This window comes from Anopheles coluzzii, chromosome 3 (assembly GCF_943734685.1).
Source record: "Anopheles coluzzii chromosome 3, AcolN3, whole genome shotgun sequence".
Lineage (NCBI taxonomy): Eukaryota > Metazoa > Arthropoda > Insecta > Diptera > Culicidae > Anopheles > Anopheles coluzzii.
The window spans coordinates 17117004-17142023 of NC_064671.1; the positions used below are offsets into that span (position 1 = coordinate 17117004).

The following is a 25020-nucleotide window of genomic DNA, read 5'->3' on the forward strand; positions in this document are numbered from 1 at the left end:
TAGCAGCTAGTTCGTAAATTGGCTGAAGACAAATGAATATTGGCATACGTTATAACTGTGTTGTAAAGAAACCACAGCATCTTAATGTGTTGGATTTTGTAAGAAGAACAATATTTACATTTGTCTGCACGTCTGAATGTGAGGGGTAATATGAAAATAGTTTTTCAACTTCATTTCTCACGAAGATATGGAAAAGAAGCTCAGTTCAGCAATCTTCACATCTACATAAAACAAACCGGAAAAAAGTTGCTGAAGCAAATCCTTTCCGTATGCATAGCCCAGCACAATTGGGCCAATAAAAGCTGACAGCTGATATTATGCTACCACGCTCTCTACTGCTTGTTCCTCTTTGCTCTCTTTGCAGCTCGTTTCTATTCAAATGAATTTAAATAGCTGTCAACAGTAAAGCGGACCAGTAGGCGAACGGAGCAGTAGCAAAATGGCATAAGAAATGTGGCTTCATTTTTCTACCACCGACTCCAATGCTGGACCGAAGCGAAAGGGTTTCCCCTTAACCGCGCGATAAGCGCAAACCGCACTACACAACCGCACTATCCACTATGGCTTCAGCTCGTATTTACATCCATAAATCGTTACCAATGCTGCTGCACGTTTCCGTTCAGGGCAGGGGGTTTTGTTTCAAGGCATGGGTACAGGGTGAACCGCTGTGATCGTTGCTTTAAGATAAACATTATAACGCTGCCAATAAACTCCCCGCTGTGACTAATCGAGCCCGATGATGGAGGCGCCCAGTACTTCACGCGACGCAAGACGCTGTACGGTAAGGTTACTCCTTTAATGTATGCACAACAAGCCACCAAGCCAAGGGGGGGGGGGGGGAGGGGGAAATGTACCCTTTAAAATCAGAAACTACTTTCCCGTGACACTGGAGGAGTCGTTTGGTCGAGCGGAAGATGGTTGCATGTGCAAATATACACATAAGCCTTTCCTGTGCAGCAGTGCTACGAACGATAGTGGAACTGGCGCTGTGGTGTAGTCGACCCACAGGTGGCATGGATAATGGAGCAACGGAATGGTGTAAAGTCACGAACGTCGACCCGTGGTGGTGCTGACGAGGTACATTAGTGACAGGGAAGCACACAATAGTGCGCTATTGTGGTTGCGAAAGGGAATTTCAGGGTGAATATCTTATTTAAGCGAGGCAGGAAACGTTACCTTGTATGCATCATTTTACAGTTGGTGTCTATTTGCGGAAACGTAAAATTATGAGTTAGTTTTAAACCCATTTTTCTAAAAAAAATTGGTGTTCGACAAACTAAAACGAAATTCTCAAATTACTTCTCAACGTGCAAATTGAAGCAAAAAACGAAAACAAAGTATTTTGTTTTAATTTTTTTACTATCCATCTTCTCTTATCTGCTCTTCACCGGCTTGAGCTTCACTGTATGGAAACCTTCGCACTATGATCCGATAAGCATGCCAACAATCCCATCAACACATTTGTTCACACGACCAAAGGCTGTTTGCGTGCCGCTGCTGCTTCATTTTTCAACGCCACAACCAAAGTGCAACCGGAAACCGATACCGCCACCACTAATGCGAAATGATTGACGTGGCATACCGCGACCTCCACCTGCCTTTCCCAATTGCCACGATCGCAGCGCTGAGCAGGATGGCGTGAAAAATGTAAATTTAATTATTGCTGCAAATGATTCAATCATTTATGCTGCTGCTTCGCTTGTCAGCCTCTCTTTCGTCGTTCGTGTGCACTACTTGGCACAGAGGCCGTTCATTTGAGGTGCGTTAAACCAGCGTGGGTATGTGTGTGTGTGTGTGTGTGCGTATTGGTGCCACACATGAGTGTTAAAGCGGGAAAACGAACGGCAACAACTCGCTTGCAGGCACAGTGAACTTATCGAACATGCACCAATGGAAGCGTCGATGGTGTGCATACGAATGGTGTTGATGGATCAGCGCCATCAACCCGTTGATTGGGTCATTTGGATCAAGGATAAAATGGAAACCCCGAATGAAGCAGGGTCAGTTTTTGTGTTCGCATCGATTGAATGGCGATACATCATTCATCCGAAAGCGATCTGAAAGGTTCCAGGGTGAAAAATAAAAACACAAGCCGAGAACGAATTTTCCACCATGCATCCGGCTGGCAGTGGCCGTTCCGATTTTGCCGTCTCATTAAATCGTGCTCGTGTAAAAGTTTTTACTCTCTCAGGTTCGTCTCGTCGCTGAACATACACAAACACACACCTCTGGCATTTACTTCTCTCCCACTGAGTGTGTGTGTCCAAAGATGGTAGGAAAAAGTGCGATTGAACGTAATGATAAATTGATTCGTAATTAATTTTCTCAGCTTCTCGCTCCATCGTCTCCGGTGCTGCTGCGGTATTGTTGCATGGTGCAGAGCGGGCTTTCTTTGCAGCACGGAGATAGCCAAGAACAAGCAGAACAGCTAGCAAAGTGTGCAATTTTTCTCAGCCCCACCGCTCGATGGCGATTGAACGTTGCTTAATGTTTTGGAACAGTTTGAAATGAGTTGAGAAATATTAATCGACACCGGGCAGTGATACAGACAGTGACGTGAAAGGCGTGCAAGGGTAAATTGATGTTGTTTATGTTATAGCTGTCGCACCGCATCATCTCTTGCTTTTATAGGTTCAATCGAGTGGACGATCACATTCGTTCTAATGAGAAACTGAAAAGTTTGCATTAAGTTTAACTTTGATTAATTTAAAACTCATGATTTTGCTAAAAACTAAACAACAATTTCTTAAAGAGAGACGGTTGATTTTCATACACAAACCAACATGAAGATAAAACGCTTTTATCTTTCTAACTGCATAACTTGAATTGTTTTTGTATCGTGTTCTTTTTTGTTCTTTCCCAGCGATAAATTCACATTCCTTTCGCATTTTATTGATATTAACCCCCCGAGAAAGGTATTCATCCCGTTGCGAGAAAGGCAAACCCTTCTGGTCAAGTAGAACATAAATATTTGCTTTGTGTTCATTCTGGGAAGGGTCCGCTGGGTGTGAAAACAGTTCGAACCCAACTTTTCAATCTAAGAACATCTGTGCTTATTGAGCGATTTTTCAATGTGTTGGAATGAAATTTCTGACATTTGAGACCGTTTCTTAAAGTTGTGTTGATTTTTGACTCAAAAGGCAAAAAATAAAGAGAAAAAATGTAGTTTTTGGAAGAAAGAATAAAATAAAAATCGATTCCCTGCATAGAGTTTTCCAAGCCTACCGATTACGTTGGCTATTCATTTCACACGCACTGTTGCGGTAAGTTTCAATTGAGTGAAATTCGACAAAATGAAACAGTTTACCCCCAAAACAATTTCACCACATCGTATCAACGCAATGAAACAGCGTGAAAAATCCCCAAACACTAATTGGATGCTTAAACCAATCACGTCTGTATAGGGCAAATTGATTGGCATGGTTACGGCTGGCGCACTCGAGAGCGATCGGGTACGCGCCACGCGGGATCAGTGGCAGGAAAATACGCAGCATGTAAATAATTTTCCCCACCATACCCCTACTTTTCCAGCACACCCTGAAACCGCGATTATCTCAATCGAAATTGGACTGAAAATGGTTGCCGAATGCGGGGAGTGGGTTTTAAATTTACGACGTATGTTTCGAGCGGAGTAAACAAACGCACTGAGTGTGCGGGTGCCGAAAGAGCAATCTAATCTCATCGAATCGATCGGTAATTGACCTTTGTGGTCGAATTGGCGGTTCGATGGCCGATACTGTGCATGGTTACCGTTTTCCTTGGCCACCCGATTTTGGAAGGTGCTAGCATCTCATTAGAATTTATTGATCAACACGGTCGAGAAATGTTTGCCATGGCGCTGAAGTGCTCACGTCACGCGGGGGGTTCGTCTTGGGCTGTATTACATCTTGCAACACCAGGAGGGAGGGGTCAAAAGGGTGAGAAATTACATTGCATTTCAGCTAATTCGATTACCGGATACGATGCTGTTCGGTGCAGTGGTTCACATAATTGATGCTTGGTGGCTTCGACTTAAACTTTGGACCGTTAATTATGGTCTTGGGTTGTGATGGGTTTGAATGGGCCACTCGTCATGGATAATGTTCGGGTTTGCTATGATTAAGGTTGGGAATTCCATTACCTTCGGGAAGATGAGTACTAGGAAAAAGTTTATATTATAAACAGTTACTATAATATACGATAATAAATATGATAATAATAAAGCTCTTGTTGAATGTCAGTCACGATCAATACACTTCAGCCGTGTGATCTTTAAAAACTGGTATTTAGCTGACCCAGCATCAAACAGCTTTTACAAGTTGTGTCTGGTGTAAGTGGTTTGATGAAAATGGACCTTTTTTCAGTGTCATGGGGTTAAATGGCTTAGAAGCTCTTGCAGCTTATAGAATAATCTCACAAAATTGTCCGCTCGCTAAATTCCAGTATCTTTTATTACCTTTTTTCTGATTGGAATTCACTTTCCACCTGATTAATTTTAATTATTTCATTTGTTATCTGTACAATTTATTTCAATAGCACAATTAATCCTTGGGCACAATTTATTAGGTTTTCCCTCAGATACAGTGGATGGAGCATTTGGACCCGTTTTGTTATTTTTTATTTTATTGCTTGTAATATGTAAGTACCTTATTTATACTTATTTTGAAGGAAGTTAAACTTATTATTCGTAACCACCGTTTGTGTCGGCTAAAAATCTGATCGAACTGTTTCAAGTCATACAATTTAAAGAGCTTTAAAAATGATCAACCAGCAGCATAAAAAATAACATTCTTCTAAACTAATCATAAACAATACTGTCAAAGTGGTGGTAAATTAAGTGCCTTTCAGCTCTCTGCCCCGTGACCCACAATGCCAAGCAATTAAAACGTTTATGCCAAGCGTATGCCCTTTTCGGTTGCATTGTTTGCCATAATCGAGTGGAAATGTTTCTCACCTTTTCAAAAGCCGGCTCGAAAATGTCATTGCTTCAATGCCCCACAGTGGCAGCAAAACCCGTCGTTAACAAAGATTGATGAGTTTTCATCAAGTGTGCTAACTAACCTTTTTTCCGCAAACGAAGAATGGTAAACTCCGCCCATCGGTCGGGCACGGATACATACCCTTCAGCAGCATCGGTTAAAACCATAGGCCGGGCCCCGAAGCAGCTAGCTTATTGTAGGCGAAACAAATTTCTCCAGCCTCCCCCAGGGGTATGTCAAGGACATTACTGAACAAGGGCGAACGTAATGCAAGGCATACAAAAAAAACAAACGAAAAGGATGATAGAAATTGTCAGCCCAAAGGTACGGCGCTGGACCTAGCCGTGTCAGGTGAGGCTGTGCTTTGCTCCGTTGTTTTACTCGTTGGGTTTTGGGTGTGTGTGTGTGTGTGTGTGTGCACTTGTCTCAACGGAACAGTAACTGACTGGAACATGATTGATTAGATCTAAATTTGAACTTTTGCGTGGTCGGCCCCCGCAAGTGTACCTTTCTGACCTGTCTCGTGCCGCCTTCAATACGGCTGGGCGCTGGCGTATTGTTTTCCAATCGACAAGATTGGCTGACGAGCAACCACTAGAGGGGCAGTGAAACATTTCCTGGCCCGTGGGTTGTTCGGTAACGGGACAAGAGCTGCCCATCCGGGGCCTGATTAGGCACGACATGACTTTGCACGGGAATGGGAATGCGGACGGAATGCCACGGAGGGATGAAACTAAACAACAATTGATCACTGTCAGGGAGATTGAATTTGAGGGCTAGTTTTAAGCCCGTAGTACGTGCCCAGTCACGTCACCAGTAACTATAGTGTCTGTCCTTTCAATCAGCTGGTGGTGATTTATTTGATCATATCGTGGCAGCGCGTCAATATTGACCAAACATTCTTCGGTTTACTTTTAATCAGAATATTTGTGTGCAGTGGAAGTTTCGTTTTAAAATCTGCTAGAATGGATTCAAAACGAAACGAGCGCAAGTGTAGTATATAGCTGACGTAATGATTTCAACCATCTCATGGATCAGTGACTTTTAATTTACTTCCGCTTCCACTTTTTGATATCGTAATCCCTTTGCGAATGGCTTATTGCACGGTTCAATTACAAACGATCACTTGCATGATACCGTGTTAATGGGTTAATTCCTATGGCAATATTTTCTCTGCAACCGTCAACTGGAAATTAAAGCTCATAATCACCAGATATGGTGCAGCGCACGTGTAATATTTCATCCCGCAGGCCGCTATTAACTTGACATTCAATGAAGCGATAAATAAGTTTCGCTTTCTTTTTCCCACACATTGGACCCAATTTATCAGCAGTTGGGAAAGTATAATTTACATCCATTGAAATGTGGTGGAAAATGTCAAACTACTACCACATGAAAATGGTATAAGCAATACACAAACTAAAAATGGAGTTAACTGTAACATCAAACTGTGCATGATACTGTCACCGTAATGGCTGATGCTGAAAGTGCCCCAACTACTAGTGGTTGTGGTTTTGAGTTTTTTTTTTAGTTTTTCACTCTCCCGTTCACTCGTTCTCGATGGCTATAGCGATGCGATAAAGTAACAATAAAAAGCTGTCCAATTTAAAAAGCGATGGCAAAGCACAAGTAAAACCAAACACCATCGAAGCAGAAGTTACAGGACGGTCATAGCACAATATTGACACCTACCGCATACTGCATAGAAGCGGAGGGTTATGGTTTTTTGGCTTCCTCCCTTTTCCTACATGCCCATACATAGTCTGCAAGATATAGACATTGCTTTCGTTGCCCACTTTCTGGAAGGAGCAAAAGAGCAGCTGTCCTGTCGGTGGATGGACAGGTTATTTCGGGTTTGGCCGCAAGGTGAAAGCTGCTGCTGCTGCTGCTGCAGTGGTTGATAAATCGATCGATCGGGACAGGTGAAAAGCATTGAACTGCAGCAGTACGGGGGCATGCAGGTAACATGTTTTGACACTTCCGGGGATGGGTGGAAAGGAATGTCATGATTTAAGGACGATCGATTGTTAAGGAAAGAGAAAGTCAAGGGAATGGTAGGGAAGATGGAAAGGAAGGAGTGGTTTGGTTTCGAGGGTTCTAATTCCCAGAAAGGGAACGGATGGAATGGTACGAACGATGTTTTATCGGAATCGGAAATCGAAACAGTTTTCGTTCGTATAAGGCAGGTAAATAAAGAGTTTTAACATTCGAAACGGCACTGAGATCGGGAAGTTAAAGAGCATTTTATGTTACACATTGTACGCTGCTTTTATTTCGAAATGAAATGTAATAGAAAGTTTCATTAAAAAAGCCACACAATAAGCATCAATTCAGCATAAATCTCTAAACAATAGATAACACCACTGTTGGCTAAAGAAAGGCCAAACCTTAATCCTTCGCTCCTCGACGGGAAAGCGCACCGACGAAGCCATAATGCCCGGCGGTTAAATATTTACCGTTTATTATGCCGGATCGCCACCACATTTACTCGGAAAACAATAGCAACGACTTCATTGCACTATTTCAACCAACGAGAGGGTGGAATGGTCTCCAGCAAAGGAAGTTGAGCTTTTGTTGAGCTGAATTGCTTCCCGGCAACAATGGAGGCGCCTGGTAGCGCTTTCGTATGGTGCAAATTTTAGCATAATTTTAAGAAAATGCTTCTTCTTAATTGTAAAATAAACCGTTTCTGTACGGCTAGAAATTATCTTTTAAATACAGAGTTTTATCTACCGCTTAACCACACTCAAATAAATGATAGGAAAGAAACAGACAGAAAGATAAGGGGAGAACGCTCGACGTGGGCGTGCATTTATGCCGAAGGCTAGCAGCATTACAACTGCCTCCATGCCATAGCTAGACAGCCAGGCAGCGTTTGTAGGCAATGAATGAGCCTTTGGCTGCATCTGATTTACTCTGCATGTTGGGTAGATTTTTGTTTTTCTTTTTTTTCGCTGAATTTTTAATGCATCCTCAGTTGTCTATTGAAAAAGCCCGGGAAACCCACGAACGATTCTTATAGGGAGAAGCATATTTTCCCATTCATATCCACCCAGTGGCAGTGGCTGGCATTTTATGATAATCGTAATGCCTGTGGCTCTCAGTTTAGTCGTCAACTGTACCCCATGGCCCGTGGTTGCTCGGCTCGTTCTGTTCGGTGGGATTTTATCAAAATAAATACACCCTTATATTTTATACCCGATCCGGAGAGCGGATGTCTTCCTTACATTCTGTTCGCCGTCATGCTGGTGCGTTGTGACAAACGCTTTAAAGCAGATTGGATTAGAGCCACTGTAGTAGGTGGGAGAGTGTGCCCGAGCTAGCACATCATCTAGCCCGATGCTGGTGCTCTAATCTGGGCGTTCTAGGTCCGCCTTCCTGCACGGCGGCTTCCAGGACTGATAGCAGACACCCAATATGAGGAAAATCATCATCACCCAGCAAGGAAGAAGCAGTGAAATGAAAAATGAAATTTAAATATCATGCACATTTTCAAAGCACAGCACAGAATGCAGGGAGCGGAAGTGCGCGTGATGGCTGTGCACGATTATCATTATTGAAATATTCATGAACGGGGTCGGATGAAGGTTGAAGAGTGCCGCACATCGTTCCGCACTAAAGAAATAGTTACACAATCGAGCCGAGCCATCATAAAGTGGCTGCAAAATTTTTGACACTACAGGAAGGAAGGAAAGAAAGCAATGCAGGAAAAGATGGAGGGGAGAAAAGTTCATCAATCCGAAACCGTCACGATCGGGGTGGGCCCTGGGTTGGTTTTGATTAAGGAAACTATCAGCAGCATAATCATCATTACGCGTCCGCATCGCTCGTTTAGTGTAGCGTGGCAACGGTTTTGTTTTTCTTTTTTCTTTCTTGTGATGCGATGTGATGTTGTGCCAACATCGTCGACAATAGCAAGCTTCCTTCTTGTGAAGTAGATTGCAGTCAATCCGAAGGAACAATCAAGTTGCTTCATTTTGCACAACTCAGAAAACAGAAGTTAATTTTCCGACCCCCTTGGTAAGTTTTGCTGAACTGGTCGTACCGGTTTGCTTTTTATTTCACTTACACGAGGGAGAGAGAGAAAGAATGAACCGTTTATCCCGCAACGGGAGCAAAAAGCGCAGCATTCCGTACTTTAAAATGGAATGGAAGTTAAGGTTTGCTCCATCAGGCACTGCGGAAGTGACAGAGAGATACCTGCGTTACCATGCCGACAGCAGCATATTTAGTTGTCCGGAGTGTACGCACGCCAATCCAACTCATCGCTTTCACCCACCTTGCAACCTGCAGCGCGATGATGTACCCATTATAACGTAATGCGAGCACATTGTTTTACCATCGTTCAGCAGCATCGGTATGTGATTTTGTTTTCCCATCGCACTTGTTTTGAGTTTTGTCGTAAAGTTTTTTTTCTTCTTTACTTTCAGAATTTATGATTGCAATAGTGCAACGTGAAAACTCCCTTCTCCCTCTCGGTACGGAACTCAAACTTTTTTCCTTGAAAAGATTCCAGCTCGTTTGCTCGTTTTTTTCTCCTTGCCGTTCGCATACTCGGCCGCAAAGTTTTCCGCTTTATTGCAAGAGAGGTTGGCGGAAAAACGTTTTTTTTTTGCTTTCGTTGTTTGTTGCTATCGCGTTGCTCTTGAAACTGGGCTCAGCGATGGGACAAACTTGCAACAAAGTTTGAGCCTTGGCTCAGCTCAGAGATAGTGAATCGTGCGGCTCAGTGTAACTTCCCTATAAAATACAGGCCAATGGGACCCGTACACAAACACACACACACACACCCACCAACACAGTTCCTTGCTGAACTGTTTGTTTGCACGTTTCTGCTGGAGATGAAGTTTATTTTCTTTTCAATTTCGAACTGTCCACTTTCTCAGTTGCATTGCGAAGGTATGTCAACATGGGCCAACAGTTGAAGATGTCCAACGTGGACAGTTTTCAAGTGGTGTTTGCGGGTAGCCAAGTTCTTTAGCGCTACTTTGGCGCTGGCAATTTTGTTTTGCCAATAGTTTACTGCCGGAATGTAAACTTTCACTGGAGTTTAATTTTTAACCCAACGAGAGTTTGTGTGGCCCACATTCACACGCGTGGGCCGTTACTTGTGTTGGTGTTTGCGATTGTCAATTGCATTTCACTTTAAATTAACTGTTTGCTGCTGTGAGTTTATCGTTCATCTTACATTTTGATGTGCAAGTGCAATGTTTTAAACTAGTTCAATAGAATATATCATTTCATCCTTCAATGGATTGACTGCAACGATAGTGAGGCAAATCAATGGAACGTGAAGTTGTCCTTAATGCAGATTTAAACTCAAACATTCAGCAATGTAATCAAAGTATGCACGAAGGATTAAATGAGGATTAAATGATTACACTCAATTGTATGCCGATAGTATTTAATGGAGAGTATTGAAGCGTTATAGCTTTTAGCGCAGAAATGTTGCGTGCTTATGTTGTGTACACGATAGTTTCAGACATTAATTGACCTTGATTTTTTTAAATTGAAAAAGATGACAACATGTTGGTCTTAATGAAATCGTTTCATTTTAATCGTTTTTTAATTTCTAATACTGGGACCCTTCACGATTCTAGTCAGATTTTTGTATGGAGTATGACAGTTGGAGGCTGAAATCATGTAAACACTCCATACAAAACCACACACAAAACTAGCCTGCAATTTTCAGTCTAGATTATTCTAGCCTCAAAGCTAGAATTGGATTCGAGTACCTGCTCGAAAAATGGCAAAACAATGTGGTGTTTGCATTAATCCCAAGGTGCATTAAAGAGATCTGGTGATGAAATCCAGAATCAAAGTGTATGTAGTCCAAGTGGTCTCATAGCTTTTTTTATAACCAAATTTGAATATAATTTTTTGACAGGATGGGTGAAAACTTTTTTTCAAACAAGCTTTCTGAAGGCTTGACAAATTCACAAAATACACTTAAAATTTTCATTCAGTAGCAGAAGCGATAAAAAATCAGCCTTCTAAATTCATACACCTTGGGATAAGCCCATCTGTATATTATACACACTTAGATAGCTGCTCGAAAACTGCTATACAATTCAAACAGCTGACGGAGCTGAAATTTCAGCCAACGAACTTAAAACGGAAAGGGCTCCACTATTAAAATCAAATTTTCTACAAACTTTATTGTATTGTACAAAAGCTTTGGTGTCGACTTTTGCATTACGTAGTTAAAGGATGACCCCTTTTCACAGATGTGCAAGAAATCTCCCATGTTCATGTAAGAGATTTACTATCAATTTGTTATACTAATCTGGTTTGCAACCACACATAAAACATCATGCAAAAATAAAAATCATCGAAGTTATGCAATACAATAATGCACATGATAGACCACGCTCCTCTTCCATCCATCATTGTCATGATCATCTACGTTTTGTGTCAATCTCAAACGCCTATGCATTGTCAGTGCAACCATCTACCTTTCCAGCTGCCATATAATTGAAGGGCAAAAGGTGAAGGATGGTACGGCTTTGTGGCAGTTGGAATTGACATTTGACTGGCAGCATGTCACGGCCAGGGATTTGTTGCTGTCTTGCATTGCACGCATGTAGGTAGGTACAGATGGGTAGGATTTTTTTTATTTATGGAGTATTTTTATCATTCAATTTCCCGTGAACTTAAGCATCTGGTACAGTGGCAACGCAAGAATGTACAGCTTACGCAAGAATGAAATAAGAAGATAATCTAATTTCGGCATTTCTGCAGAGTTGTTTTGTAAGTTGATGAGGATTAATTCATATGATTTTGTAGATGTTGATTAATCTAATTTATGTTGTCATCAATGACAAGTTTTTCGAGCACATTTTAAAGCGATGAGCACAGAATTCTAAGGCAAGAAAAACGTTTATTGTTAACAAACTAAACCTGACAATTAAAAGCCATTATTTTAAATATTTTTTTTGAAATTCAGAAAAGCTACTACTTCTTAAACGAAGCGTGGAAAACGTTTAACTATTTCATGTTAACCGGTTTGGAGGGCAAAACAAACTATCGTAAATTACCTTCATCAAAAGAAAAGCAACATAATTGATTAAGTCATACCCGCAAGCTCCTGTACGAACCATGCTGGGGGGTACAAAAATTATGATTTTATTTTTTAACAATCACCAACAGAAACTGCCCACCGACAAATGCCACGACACTTCGGACACCCATCCGGTGTCGATGACTGGCGTGAAACGGTGCTGCCTCCCAAATAAAAAGCAATGGCTACGATAAGCGCTGGAAAGCACCACAAAAGCCGCTCGGTTCCTGTTCATCGGGGGAGCTCCATTCCAGTAACCCCCCCGGGCGTCGTTTTGACCCTCAGCCTCCTCTCTCCTCTTGCCTTCGCTCTACAAGTGAAACGTACTGAATGCGTTTTATGTGGCCACGGGAAGGGGAAACGTGTAGCACCGTAAAAGAAACCCCGGCGACCGGAAACTCAAATTCACCGGAATTGTTGAGTCACGAGGCCGTTCTTCCCTTGGCGCGCTGTTGCTTATCGTTATCGTAGGATTTACTGGGCACGGTAGAATAGCGGGAAGGGGAATAGTGCGGCGAGCAGGAGTGCCAGTGAAGCAAACTCGACGGTACCGAGCAATTATGTTGCTTTTGCGGGGTTTGCGTTTGGCTCGTGTATGTTTGTATAGAGGCGGAGTTTGTTCTTGGTAAAATTAATGGCCCGCGGGGTGTATCACAAGATACCCACTCACACACACACACACACACACACACGCGCGCACATGGGCCCAACGATTTTCTGTCCGCTCACGCACCGGGTTTCCGAGGAAATGGAGACTGAAGTTGAAATGAAAAATGTTCTACAGTAGCAAGCTGTAACCGCAGGCCTTTTTTTGCAGCAATAAAGGCGAAAAGAAAGCTCAGTAAAATGGGAAATGGAAGAACACAACACAGCCCAATGTGTGTATGGGTCGCGTTTTATTTGCGTTACGATTTGGGGCGAACAATGTTGGAATGTACATTTGTTTAATTTTGCGGATCATTTCGTACCATTTTGAGTGGTTTTTGGGTGAGATATTGCTGTTTTTTTTTCGTGTGGGAGAATTCTCGCAAAGGTGGAGACGTAACAATACACATTGCCACCTGGAGTTTGCATATCTGGTGGAATTTTGGGTGGCAGCTATTGCTTGAGATCTTGCAAGCTCTTGCAAAATTGAAAGCTGATCCTGTGTTTAATGGATAATTATTTGTTTGTTTTCCAGAGAGAAGAAGTTATTGTGTCCTTTTCTGTGTTTTTGAGAGAATTGTGTTTTTACTAAGAGAAGAAGAGTTTCGGTACTTTAGCGATATTTGAGATTGCTGTGAGATGAACGGGCAAATAGTTGAGATTGAAATACATGTCAACTTATACCTTAAAACTGTCTTACTTTAACTAAAAAATTAATAAAACTGATAATCTCGTAAGACATATTTGTGATTCTACCTCTGCAATAATTCCCTAGGAGGATGAAAAGTGTGCGTTATGGACCTTGCTATTTGTTTAATAAATATGTTGCATCATGTGTAGTCGTGTAAACATCTTATTAGAACTTCCTGTCGTATTGGAACTTCTGGTCGTGTAAACATCTTATTGGATGTAAACTTATAAAGCTCATAGTGGTTTCTAGGAACCACTCGGTTTGATTGAAATGTGTCCGTCCTATTAATTTGATTGATTTGACGCTCTTTCACCGTCGGTTTTAGTACGTTTTCGTTGCCTGCAGATCAACAACAATTCACTGGAAAACGAGACCGTATAAGTACTCCTGGAATTGAATGCGCATTGGGTCATAGAGAATGAATGAGTTGAATGATGCAAGTGGATGTAAAGACTCAACTCAGTAGGAAAGGGCCATACAATTTTATTCAATATATCTTTTTTGTTATGTCTTATTCTTTGAGAACTCTACATCAATGTTAAACCGTTCAGAGAGTACACTAATCCCACGCCGAGTTAGTCGCTCGACCATGCAAAGGCTAAATGAATTAAATGGCATAAAGGAAGTAAAATAAAGTATTTTTGTAGTTGATTTCTTTTTATCGGTAATTCAATGCTATCAGAGAGTGATAGAGTGCGTTCTTTAACGTAATATACCACCTTCATCCATCCCAAATCAAAGGAAGAAACAGATACAGGGTTTCCCACGATTTATTGGTTGGTTCCCACGATTTATTGGTGCGTTCCCACGATTTTTTGGTCATTTCCCATAATTTTTTGGTAGCAACCCACGATTTATTGGTCGGTTCCCAAATATTATTGGTCGGTTCCCAAATATTATTGGTCGTTTCCCAAATATTATTGATCGGTATTATATTATATTATATTTGGGAACCGACCAATAATATTTGGGAAACGACCAATAATATTTGGGAACCGACCAATAATATTTGGGAACCGACCAATAAATCGTGGGTTGCTACCAAAAAATTATGGGAAATGACCAAAAAATCGTGGGAACGCACCAATAAATCGTGGGAACCAACCAATAAATCGTGGGAAACCCTGTAAGTAACCATTTCTAATCGGATTTGGTTGCTATAGTTCTTTTGTGTAGCACGATTTCAAAGTTTTCAAAGTTCAAAGAAATGAATGGAAAAAATGCCCACCATTTTATTGCTTGCTTCCCTGCTTGCATCACACAAAATTAATGCTCAAATACCGCAGGGATTTGGCCCTGCTGCATAATAAACACCATCAATCACGTGGCCCTCGAAACCCCGTCCAGGATATAGCCAATTAGTTGTGACCGTCTTGAGCGTCAAACAACAACGAGCATCGTTCGCTACTCTTTCCCAGTCCCGGTAAGCCTTAAGACCGCGGAAAGCGGAAGTGTTTCGCATTCTAATCCCTTTGCTGTGTGCGATTATCGCTCGGGTAATTTAGAGCAAATTTCTTTCGAGCACAACATCCGATCCCCGTGCTCGATACTCGAAGCCGCGCTGTTCTGCTTCGGTTAATTATTTCAAAGCAAATTGCACCTACCTCGTCGTCGTAGTTGTCCGCTTCCGTCATGGTGGTGCGGCACTACGGTTCCGATGCGTTTCGTTTCCACCCGAGACGGTGTGGTGCTGTGGTCCCTGCTTTCCGCTTCCCCCTTGGGGCTAGTGACACTCACGCACGCACGGTTCGACGGTTTGTCCCGAAGCGCAACAGCTCAGCGCAACCGTCGGGCGGGCGGAGTTCGCCGGTAGAGCCGGAGAGAGATTAGGGATGCTTTTAATTTATGGCAATTCGCAATTCGCGGTGCTTCACGGCTGGAAGCGTGCCAAAAAGCGAACAGCGTCTCGCCTGGAACGCTTCCGGGCGCTGTACAGGGGGGAGAGGGCCTGCACACACAATGCAACCGGGCGGACTCACACTCACTTACTGTGGCAATAACACCGGGGTAGATACACAGAACCACACCACTCACACACGCGCGCGCGTTCACAAAAGAAGAAACTTTTCCCTTTCACGAATCACCACACAAACACAAAAACGCGCCACGCAAGCCTTATCGTTACCGGGCCAAGGACTGGCGGGAGTGGGCGAAGAGATTTCAATTATAATTATCCATCAGGGCGTGACGATTTTTGCACTGCTTTTGCCCTATAAATATGTACTCATTTGCTGGTGCTGGTGGCGGTTTACTCACTCACTCGCTCGGCCAAACTCGCACAGGACATGGGACCGCACAGCACAGCACCTTGGGCGAAAAGGGGACCACTTTTCATCACTTTATTTTTCCGCGCGATTTACGCTCAACTTTTCACCGCTTTGCGCTCGGCAGCGGCGGTGGTGTTGGCTGTGACGGTGATCTTTCGCATTTTTGGCGATGTCTTTATCACGGGAAGCTGCTCAACCACAGCCACCCGGTGGTGGTGGTGACGGTGGCAGGATCGTTGCTGTTAAGAAAAAGGGAGGAAGTTTGGAGCTTACTTTATTTTTTGTGTGTGTGTTTTTTTGTGTTTTTCTTAAGCTATCGAGGGCAAGACTTGCCACTTGCTTTTGGTATAAGTTAATCAGAATGTTTGAGTTCTTTGTACAGAAGCACAACGATTAATGATTGGTAAAAAGAGCATAAAATAAGAAAGGAAAAGAATGTGCTGTCACACGATTTTATCGTTTTAGAAGCTCAATGGCGGGATAATTAATCCACCAAACTGTATGAAAATTATCTCAATTTTCATTAAAAAGAACCACAAAAAATGAATCAGATCGGGTACAAAACAGGTAAAACGACGAGACACTATTTTCTTAACAACCAATTTAACCTCTGATTGGACGTATTGAGCATTGATTGGGCTACCACAATCGTGGTGCTTTCTCTCTTTGCTCCAGGAGTAAACAAATCTTAAACCCATTCAGTGCTATTCTTCCGCTGTTCGTCCTTTTCAACGCGAATTAAGCGCACAAAGAACGAAGGAAGCAAAGAACATATTTCTTTGCCGGACAAAATGTCCTGCCGCACAATCGTCCGCCTCGGCGATGCGATTAGGTGACCTGCTCGTGCGGCCACGGTGACCAAAGGTTTCACTTCCGAATGCAATTCAATTGCAGTACTGCACGGTTGCACTCGACCGGTTGTTTTTCTCCCGGTCAGCGGATGCTTTTTTTTCTTGGCAGGAGTAATCGCTTCTTCGCTAGCAGGAGCAGTAACGGTTGCTGCTCTTTACTTTGCTGATGTCCGTTGTTTATGAGTTCGTTCATGTCCGGTTGCACTGTGCTGGTCTGTGTGTTGCACATTGTATCGTTGATTTTTGCTCCGTTCGTTGTTGAGTTTCTTTTTCTACACCGTCGTGAGCGATGAGTTCATTTTCTGGACGATTTTATTTCGTGCCATTTATTCGTTGCATAAAATCAGCTCGCTGCACTGGGGGAGGTGACATTGTTGATATAGTTTTCGGTGTACTTGTTGTTTTCATGATTTGGGGTTTTATGAGCTTTGAAGAAGTGGTCCGTTTCTGGCACTCTGAGAAAGAAATAAAAATACAATGTTGGTATTAAGAAGTGGTCAATGGATTCTATCAAAAGATATTTTTATACTTTTCATATTTAAACTCAATAGTTTCAATTTGATGTATGAGTTTAAATTAATTAAATTGATGAAAAGCACTTTGTGAAGACTTCTAGTGGTCATAAACATAAACAAGATTTTAATTAAATTAAATTACGTGGAACAAATGCCCTGAAAATAACAATTCTAACACTAATTCTGGGGAATCCAAGCTCATTTTGAGTAAATATACTCGAATTGAATTATTCAATTTTCCAATTAACAGTGCATCTGGGCAAGTTTCTCCCAGTTTGTTCCAAAACTCTGCTAATCAAACAACAGATTGTACATCAAAGCAAATCAATGCCGCTTGACGAGTGTACCAACTGTCGACAGAAAACGCACACGAGCACTTATTAGGCCGCTTAGCCGTAATCGAAAACAAGAGTTTTGATCGCGTGCATTTAATTAGTCCGCTATGAAATGGCCATGTCGAACGTGTCGTTCACGGGATGGCAAAATTGACGACAACAATCCACAACGAGCCTCTGAGTCGTGCCATTCGCTCGCACTCGTACCCGTACCGTTTCTGGGCCACCGCTTTGGGGAAAAGCGATTTGTAGCAATATTGAATTTAAAACCAATTTAGCTTCGTTTCCGTTCACCCGCGTACGCTGCGCGTTCCCCCTTCATGATGCTCCGTACATTGGCGAGCTGCAATGAATTATTCTCCCCGTGCAGCGGCAGCCCTGTTGCATGATGCACAAAACAAATTGCACGCATTTGTCGTCGTCGTACCGTTGGGTGCGGGGCTGGGGCGGTCGAAAATCCATTATAACCACTCCGCACACTACTGAGCTCTCCCGTTTGTCTGCTGCTGTTGTTGGTGTACGGTCGAGCGCTCAGGGCCAGCACAAAACTTTTGCCCAAACGGGACCCGTTTTCGGACAGTACCGGGAACCACATTCAATTAATCATGAGCAAACCAATTTTAAATGCTAAAACAACGGAAGCCGGCTCGGTTGCAGTGCCGAAGAAACCGGGCAGTGCTGGCAGATGAGCATATGGTGGCAAATGTTTTCCGGAAACACTAAGCATCGTATCGTATTTGTTGATGGCGTTCCGGAATTTTGGAATATTGAAATAGTTTGTGCAGGTTAAAAGGGACCGAGAGTATTTAGAACTGTTTGAAAGGATGAATTTTTCAATAGAAAATAGTATAACCTCAACAAGTTTTTGATATCGAAGGTTAGTTCAAATTAATAATGTGAATCTAAATAAGTTGAAGGCTAGTTCAAATGTGCTATAGGTGAAATACCACATCAAAATCTGTCCAAAAAATAGAGAATAGAATAATTTTTAATATTTTTTATAATTTTTAAACTCACTGTTAGCTCTAGCTCTACTGGATTCCAATAGAAATTCTAGATATGTTAGCATTTCTTTTATTTAAACACACAACCAACTATGCCATAATGGTTAGGTTAACAATATCTTAATGATGAAATCATGCATGTTAAAACATAAAAAGATTCAACACACAAAAAAGACAATTGTGTTCATGTCATCAAGAGCATCAAGTTCTATTTTAAGTTCGGTAGAAAAATGTTACGCTCCGATTGGTCTATTCTTTGCAGTGATTGTGGTGCGTGATTATCGATAACTAGGAAATAGAAGAAATAAAATCTTCTTTACTGGAAGGAATTCTACACCCACACAGACAATTTATTTACATTCGTGCCGTAATAGAGGGCGAGCCGATCCAAACACCGTACAACCTTGCACGGTACTGTACAACCGTACTGGCACGCTCGATTCCCGACCCGCAAGGCCACGGTGGCACACGGCAAACGGCAATACAAATGCCATTTTCCATCATAAAGAACCAAAGCAGTGTGTGTGTGGGTGTGTAACGGAGTAGGAAAGGCGCAAGCGGTGCTATGGCATGGGCTGTATAATATCTAAATAGAAGTCACAATAAAATCGAATACATTTCCGACAGGCAACTGGAACACGCAAGGACGCGGCAGCAGTGCGTCCCAGGAAGCAGCTGCAGAGGACACATTTGATCGAGGAAAGTTTTGCCAAAAAAAAAAACGCTCGTGTAATCCCTTTCGGTGTGTTCTCTTGTCTACGTTTCGGTTGTGGTAGCGTGTGTGAAAAAAGGTAGGAAAAAACGGTGTCAATAAACCACACTACACACTGGATCGTTGCTTCCTTCGTAGATAAGGCGTGTTAGCTGAGAGCCGAAGCACGAAACGGTTCGTCCATGGCCATACCCAAGAAATAACCCACGTCGATTGCGTTTTTGGCAACGAAGGGAAGGCTTTAAGCTACGTGGAGTAGGAACGAGAAGTGCTCCAAAGGGGGAAAACTACGCGCATTACTAGACCCAGGCTAAACACGATTCCGTCGGTCACCATTTCCGGCAGACATTTGGATTGGCAATAATAAAGTTTTGCCTTTTTACACGCCCTCCTACAAGCGTAACGGAGGAGGAAGGATCAGAAAACGTGAATAAATCGCTGATTTGTCTGTGTGTGTATGTGCCCGCGTTCATAGGGATACGTTTCTTGCACTCCAGAAAAAATGGCCAGTATTATGGATTGTGTCCTGAAAGGCAACAAAACTTCATAAAGTTGGTGAATATATTACGTTCCAAGTAAGCTCTGCCTTCAAACATGGTCCCCCACGCACTTTCCACCACGACGCCACAAACTTCTAACACTGGATGGTCTCCATTTGCTCCCTTCGACACGTCACCGATCGCTAGGATTGCTTAGAAGTGGTAAGTTCAATAAAAATCAGTGTCAAAGTGTATGTGTGTGTGTGTGGAGGCCGCCTCCTCCTTTGAATGATAGTGACAGCGAGTGTCACTTAAAGCAATGGCAACGATGGTGGTATGGGATCAGCAGGGCGGCATTCGACGCCGATTCCCAACGACCCCTTCCACGCTGGTGGGAGAGGCAGCCCGGCTAGTCAATGTGCTGTCAGTTCGTTGCACAAGACGGCTATTATGTGGTCTCGCTTCAGCGCCCCATTCAGTCGGGGAAGCGGAAAACGGCGGGCATTCAGACGATGCACACTAATGGGCAATAATGCCGTCGGTATAGGTCGCGTGTTGTGTTGCGTTCTTTCTGGTCGGATTTATTATTTGCCAGCGGATGGAAAACGCAGCTTTAAGGCAGCAGGAAAAAGGATGCCAATACGGATGCCGCACCGGGTGTGAATAATGTTCGGCTTTATTGGTAGTTTTTATTCCATACCAATCTAGAATGAACAGATTTATGATTTTAGTAGATGAAAACAATATCATCATTGCTGGTGATGATGATGGTGATGGCTGCGTGATGGGATGTCTAAAATAAATAACGGCGAAACGACGTTATTGCATTGAGGTTGTGACCGACGGCTTATAACATTTGTTAATAGATTATCATCTGTAATCACTTATTGTTTCAGTATTTCATCTGTTTCAGTAACATGTTCTCATTCTTATTTAATTCATGATCAGACATGTTCAGTTTTTGGAATGATGAATGTGCATTTTGTCCCTTTCTAAACGCTAGCAGCACGATCCAGGAATTAAAAGAAGATACTATAATATGGACAGCACGAAAAATTGAAAGTACAAGATCAGTGGTTTGAAACTATTATCAATCATACTTAACATTACTTTATTTAAGTGATGGTTACGTGGATGGTTTTATAGAACTATAAGTTCCCTCCGTTGGGGCAGTCCCGTGGTACAGTCGTCAACTCGAACGACTCAATAATATGCCCGTCATGGGTTCAAGCCTACAATGGACCGTCCATCCGTAGTAAGCATTGACTGACTATCCGGCTGCGTGGTAATGAATTAAGTCTCAAAACCTTGTATAGTCGGCATGTTCGCGTCGCCAGGACGTTACGAGAAAAAGAAGAAGAAGAAGAAGTTCGATCTTTCAGCTCAATAAAGTTTGCAAATTATTCCTAGGATACAATTTGCTAAGGGGCACAGTAGGGTGGTGTGTACATTAAATTTAATATTTTCAAATAATATTCAACACTTCCTGCATGGCTCAACATGAATACCTTCAACATTACTGCACATTAGTTACTATTTAGTTTGTATAATTTACCATAATTTAATCATAACTATGCAGTGAAATTTTCATTCTCTCTCTAACCCAAGCATCTAAACCATTCTGCCAAACTGCCTAAATCTTCTGCTCGCGTGACTAGGGCATCTTTTTTCCACCTCACCAAACACAGAACGCTAAGGATTGCATATCTTACAGACGCCATGCCGTTCTCGGAAAGCAACTCGGAACGGTCGTCGTCCCAGATATATGCTTGGCCATGGCATACCATCACCCCCGTGGGATATAGCGATTCCGTCCAAAAACCGTGAGTTTATATCGCCATGCGAAGCGCTTCATCATACGGAATATACTGCTGCTGTTGTTGCTGCTGCTGCTGCTGCCGCTGCTACTGCTACTGTTTTGCCTGACGACGGACATTTTATGTGCAATCGAGCACGGCTACAAAGGGGCGGCAAATTGCATGTCAATTATTCACGATGGGAAATGTACATTTTCACCTTGCGCAGTGTGTCTACGATAGGCGGATGATGCGAGATTCGCATCGTTCCCTCAACGGTTTTGGCCTCCGGCGCGAGGTCAAGAGGATCGGGCAGGGGTTGCGGGGGGAAGAGCGAAGCATGTTTGTAGATTGCTGTAGCTCGTTTGTCAAGTTTATACCAACCAGTTGAAAGGTACGAATAAGGTGTATCGACAAGTGTGGAGTGCATAGAAACATGATGATAACAAAATGCAATTTAGTTCTGGATGTATTTTGACTTGTAAGATACGTACTTCTAGCATATCAGCATGCTATTTCATTTCGTTTGTATGATTTTCAACATATTTTGTTTTGAACACTCAAATTGTGAGTAACGAAAACTTATGTTAAGATAAGAGAATTGTTGGTTTGACATGATGATCTTGAAAGCATCGCTTAGCCATGAGACAGAGCTATGCTACGTTCTGAGATTTACTAAATGTATTTAATTATTTACTCTTTTTCAATGTTGTTTTGCAATGACAGGCAATATTTCATTGCCCTATGCATTCCCTGCCGAAAACCCCTGCAATCCACTATTCCACCCAGCGGCAAGACCCATGAAGGCATTCTTGTCCGTTTTGCCCAGCGGGAAGCGGAATAGTTGATGGGCGGTGTAGTATGTTTTATTACTCACCGCCTTGCAAGTGGAAATTCTCCACCAAAAGCACGAACAAACGCGGCACCCACCGTTCGCGATGGGAAAGTCCATAAAAGCGACCTGTACTTGACCGTGGGAAAATCTGTACGCGGGTCCGCCGGGCCGGCCAGCGTGCCGGGTGTTCATTACTGCAGAAAACGTTCGCACAAAGCAGCCAGCAGCAGGACAGTGGCAGAGTAATCGCAGTATCGCAGTAACGAGCCGGCCAGCCGAGCGGTCGCTACTTATTTGCGGCCACAAATTGGAATAATTCGGTTGTAATTGAAACAAATCTAATCTGTATTACTACGAGCGCTAACGGCGTTTGTCCATTGAAGGTCCACGGTCCAGCTGTCTGGCTGTTCTTTCGGCTTGTTTGGGCTGCTTTCTTTAAGCCCGGAAATTGAGGCCCATAAAAGGACGCCGCCGGAAGCCGAAGTAACACCATTCGCTGCCCTTCGCTCGGGAAAAAGCCCATGCAATGCGCTCCGCTCTGTGAAGGCGCAAGACGGAAGGTCAATTTGGTCGCCACCCCCCCTTGTGTTGACTGTTCGCTTTTGTCGGGTTGCATAAATTTTGTACCCACGCCGGGGGAATGACTTCCCGCGCACCGGTTGCGTGTTGCAACCGTGCGGTTGGGCTAAGAAACGCTTGGAGCGAGTACGTGCAGGGTGGTCGAAACGATCCGTTTGAATTTATCACCGTCACACCGGTAGCAGTCATAACTCATGCATTGACACCACTACTACCATCACCCCTCTACCGGTCGCTGCGGTCTTCCGGTTGGACGGTTTGCTCGTACTAGACAAATATACGCATGACGTCGTTGCCGCTTTCGCACAAGGACAGCTCCCTGTTGACAAGGAGAGCTGCACGTGCGAGAAGCACCACCATTTAGGGTTTGGAACATTCATTATGCCACAAGCCGATCATCACAGGTCCTTTTCAGTGTGCAGGCGCCATTCGCTCGGATCGGGAAAGGATGCGACCAGTTGTTGAAGCATATCCGGGACTTTGGGTCGTCGACACAAGGCGTACGTACCTGCTGCCTTTGTTTGTGCGCTGATCCTTGTGGACAAGGCTTGGCTGTGTCACCAGCAACTGAGAAAACCACGCGAAAGCTCGGGAACAAGGAATGTGCAGGAAATGAAAGCAAATTAGAAATAGTTCTCCTAGCCCGCCCGAGTTTGTATAATCCTTTTCCCCTGCACAAACGCACACACTTTCATTGGGAAAAACCACAGAATGACCTGAATCCTTTCGGCCCATGCCATCCCAAGGCAGCTCGGCAAGTCCTTGACGAGGTACGCGGGAGAGTGTTACAAGCAGACAAGTCCTTTTCACCACAATAACCGTTTTCCCTTTGGCGGGCAGAGGGAAAATATGGCTTTGGCCTACCACTGCTGCCTGCAATGGGACCGTCCAACCGTCCGCTTTAAGGATGTGAGAACATGTGATACTGTGGCGTGATGAGTTGTTGGATGAATGGAGCGGGTAAACTCTTATCGTGGAGCAACACATTCTTCCCCTCAAACCATAGCAGCAGCAGCAGCAAAGCCACAGCTTCTGGGACACTGCTCACTCGGGAGCTAATTGGACAGAAGGTGGAAAACTTTCCCATGCTTTCTCCCATGCTTCCCATTAAACCTCTTTCCACCCATCCACACATACACAGACAAAGCCTTTCTACGCATTCTACTCAGTCCGCATGCAAGCTCTCGGTCGGTTGATAATGCAAGTGTTGGTACTTTAACTTCGCCCATCACCGGTCACATTTTTTCCCATTATTCACCGTCTCACTTGCTCTCGCTTTTCGCAGACAATCTGGTCGGAGCTGTGGTTCGTAGGCAACGTTCCCATGGTAGGGAGCCTATATTTATATTTAGGTCAGATTTTTTTTCTACTTCCCCACTTTAGGCTGCGTCACTGCAGTTCTTGTTGAACCCGTTTTCTTGTCCTGCTTCATTTAAACGACGGGACCGAACGGAATTGCGGGTTAGCTTCCTTTTTCGCAAACGGCTCCCAACGGTCATCGATGCATGTGTGGTCATATCGATTTCAAACGCACTCACACACTCGTAGATACATTTTTCTTTAGCGATATAACGAGCACAAAAACTCTTCACATTGGCACACCTTCAAAACGAAACGGTGCTTCATGAAAAAGATAAGAGCCGGTCGCACTGGAAAACACTCTCGGCACATGGGAAAAGAAACAATTGCTCTCCTACTGCACCCAAAGGGGATACATGCCAGGCACATATCGTCTCGTATCGTATGACAAACGAGTTAAAACATACATTGAACCTCTTTTCTTTGGCCGGTGCATCGTACGGGGGCTTCTTCCGCATTGCTGCAGTTCACACGCTGCGATTATTAGTGCGACAGCACTGCCGTATGTGTGTGTGTGTGTGAGCAGTGCTCGGTATGCGGACCCGGTGCAGGTATTGATTTCCAATTTTGAAATTTATGTCAAGCTAAACGACCAATCCGTACAACGACGTTAATGTTTGCGGACGTTGCCGGTTCCTGGTCGGGGTTTGGGCACGAAACTACTGCATACGGGCATTATTTGCTGATGACAGGAGGTGGAGACAATATGCGAAATCGTTCTCTTTTATTGAATGTTTTATTAGCTCGTTACGGTGTGTAGTGTTTGTGTGTGTGAGCATAAAAAATTCATTCATGCAGGAAAAAATGTTACAAATCGACAATCGATCAATGGTAAGGTAAATATTTTAAACTAAAACCAGTTTTAGCATGGAAGGAATGTTATTTTCTGGAGAATTGAGCTTTCAAGGGTCAAAATATAAAATGTTTCAAACAT

General features: G+C 43.3%; 1 protein-coding gene across 2 annotated transcripts in view; it reads right to left on the bottom strand.

The window, feature by feature from the left end:
• The window catches only part of LOC120956258 (inactive dipeptidyl peptidase 10), a 105430-nt gene that overhangs the window by 65998 nt on the left and 14412 nt on the right, over positions 1-25020 (bottom strand). For both annotated transcript variants that reach the window (XM_040377633.2, XM_049609051.1), the window contains exon 2: positions 14959-15860. In XM_040377633.2, the coding sequence (XP_040233567.2) occupies positions 14959-14988 (30 nt within the window). In that variant the 5' untranslated portion in view covers positions 14989-15860. The remainder of the gene's footprint in view (positions 1-14958; positions 15861-25020) is intronic.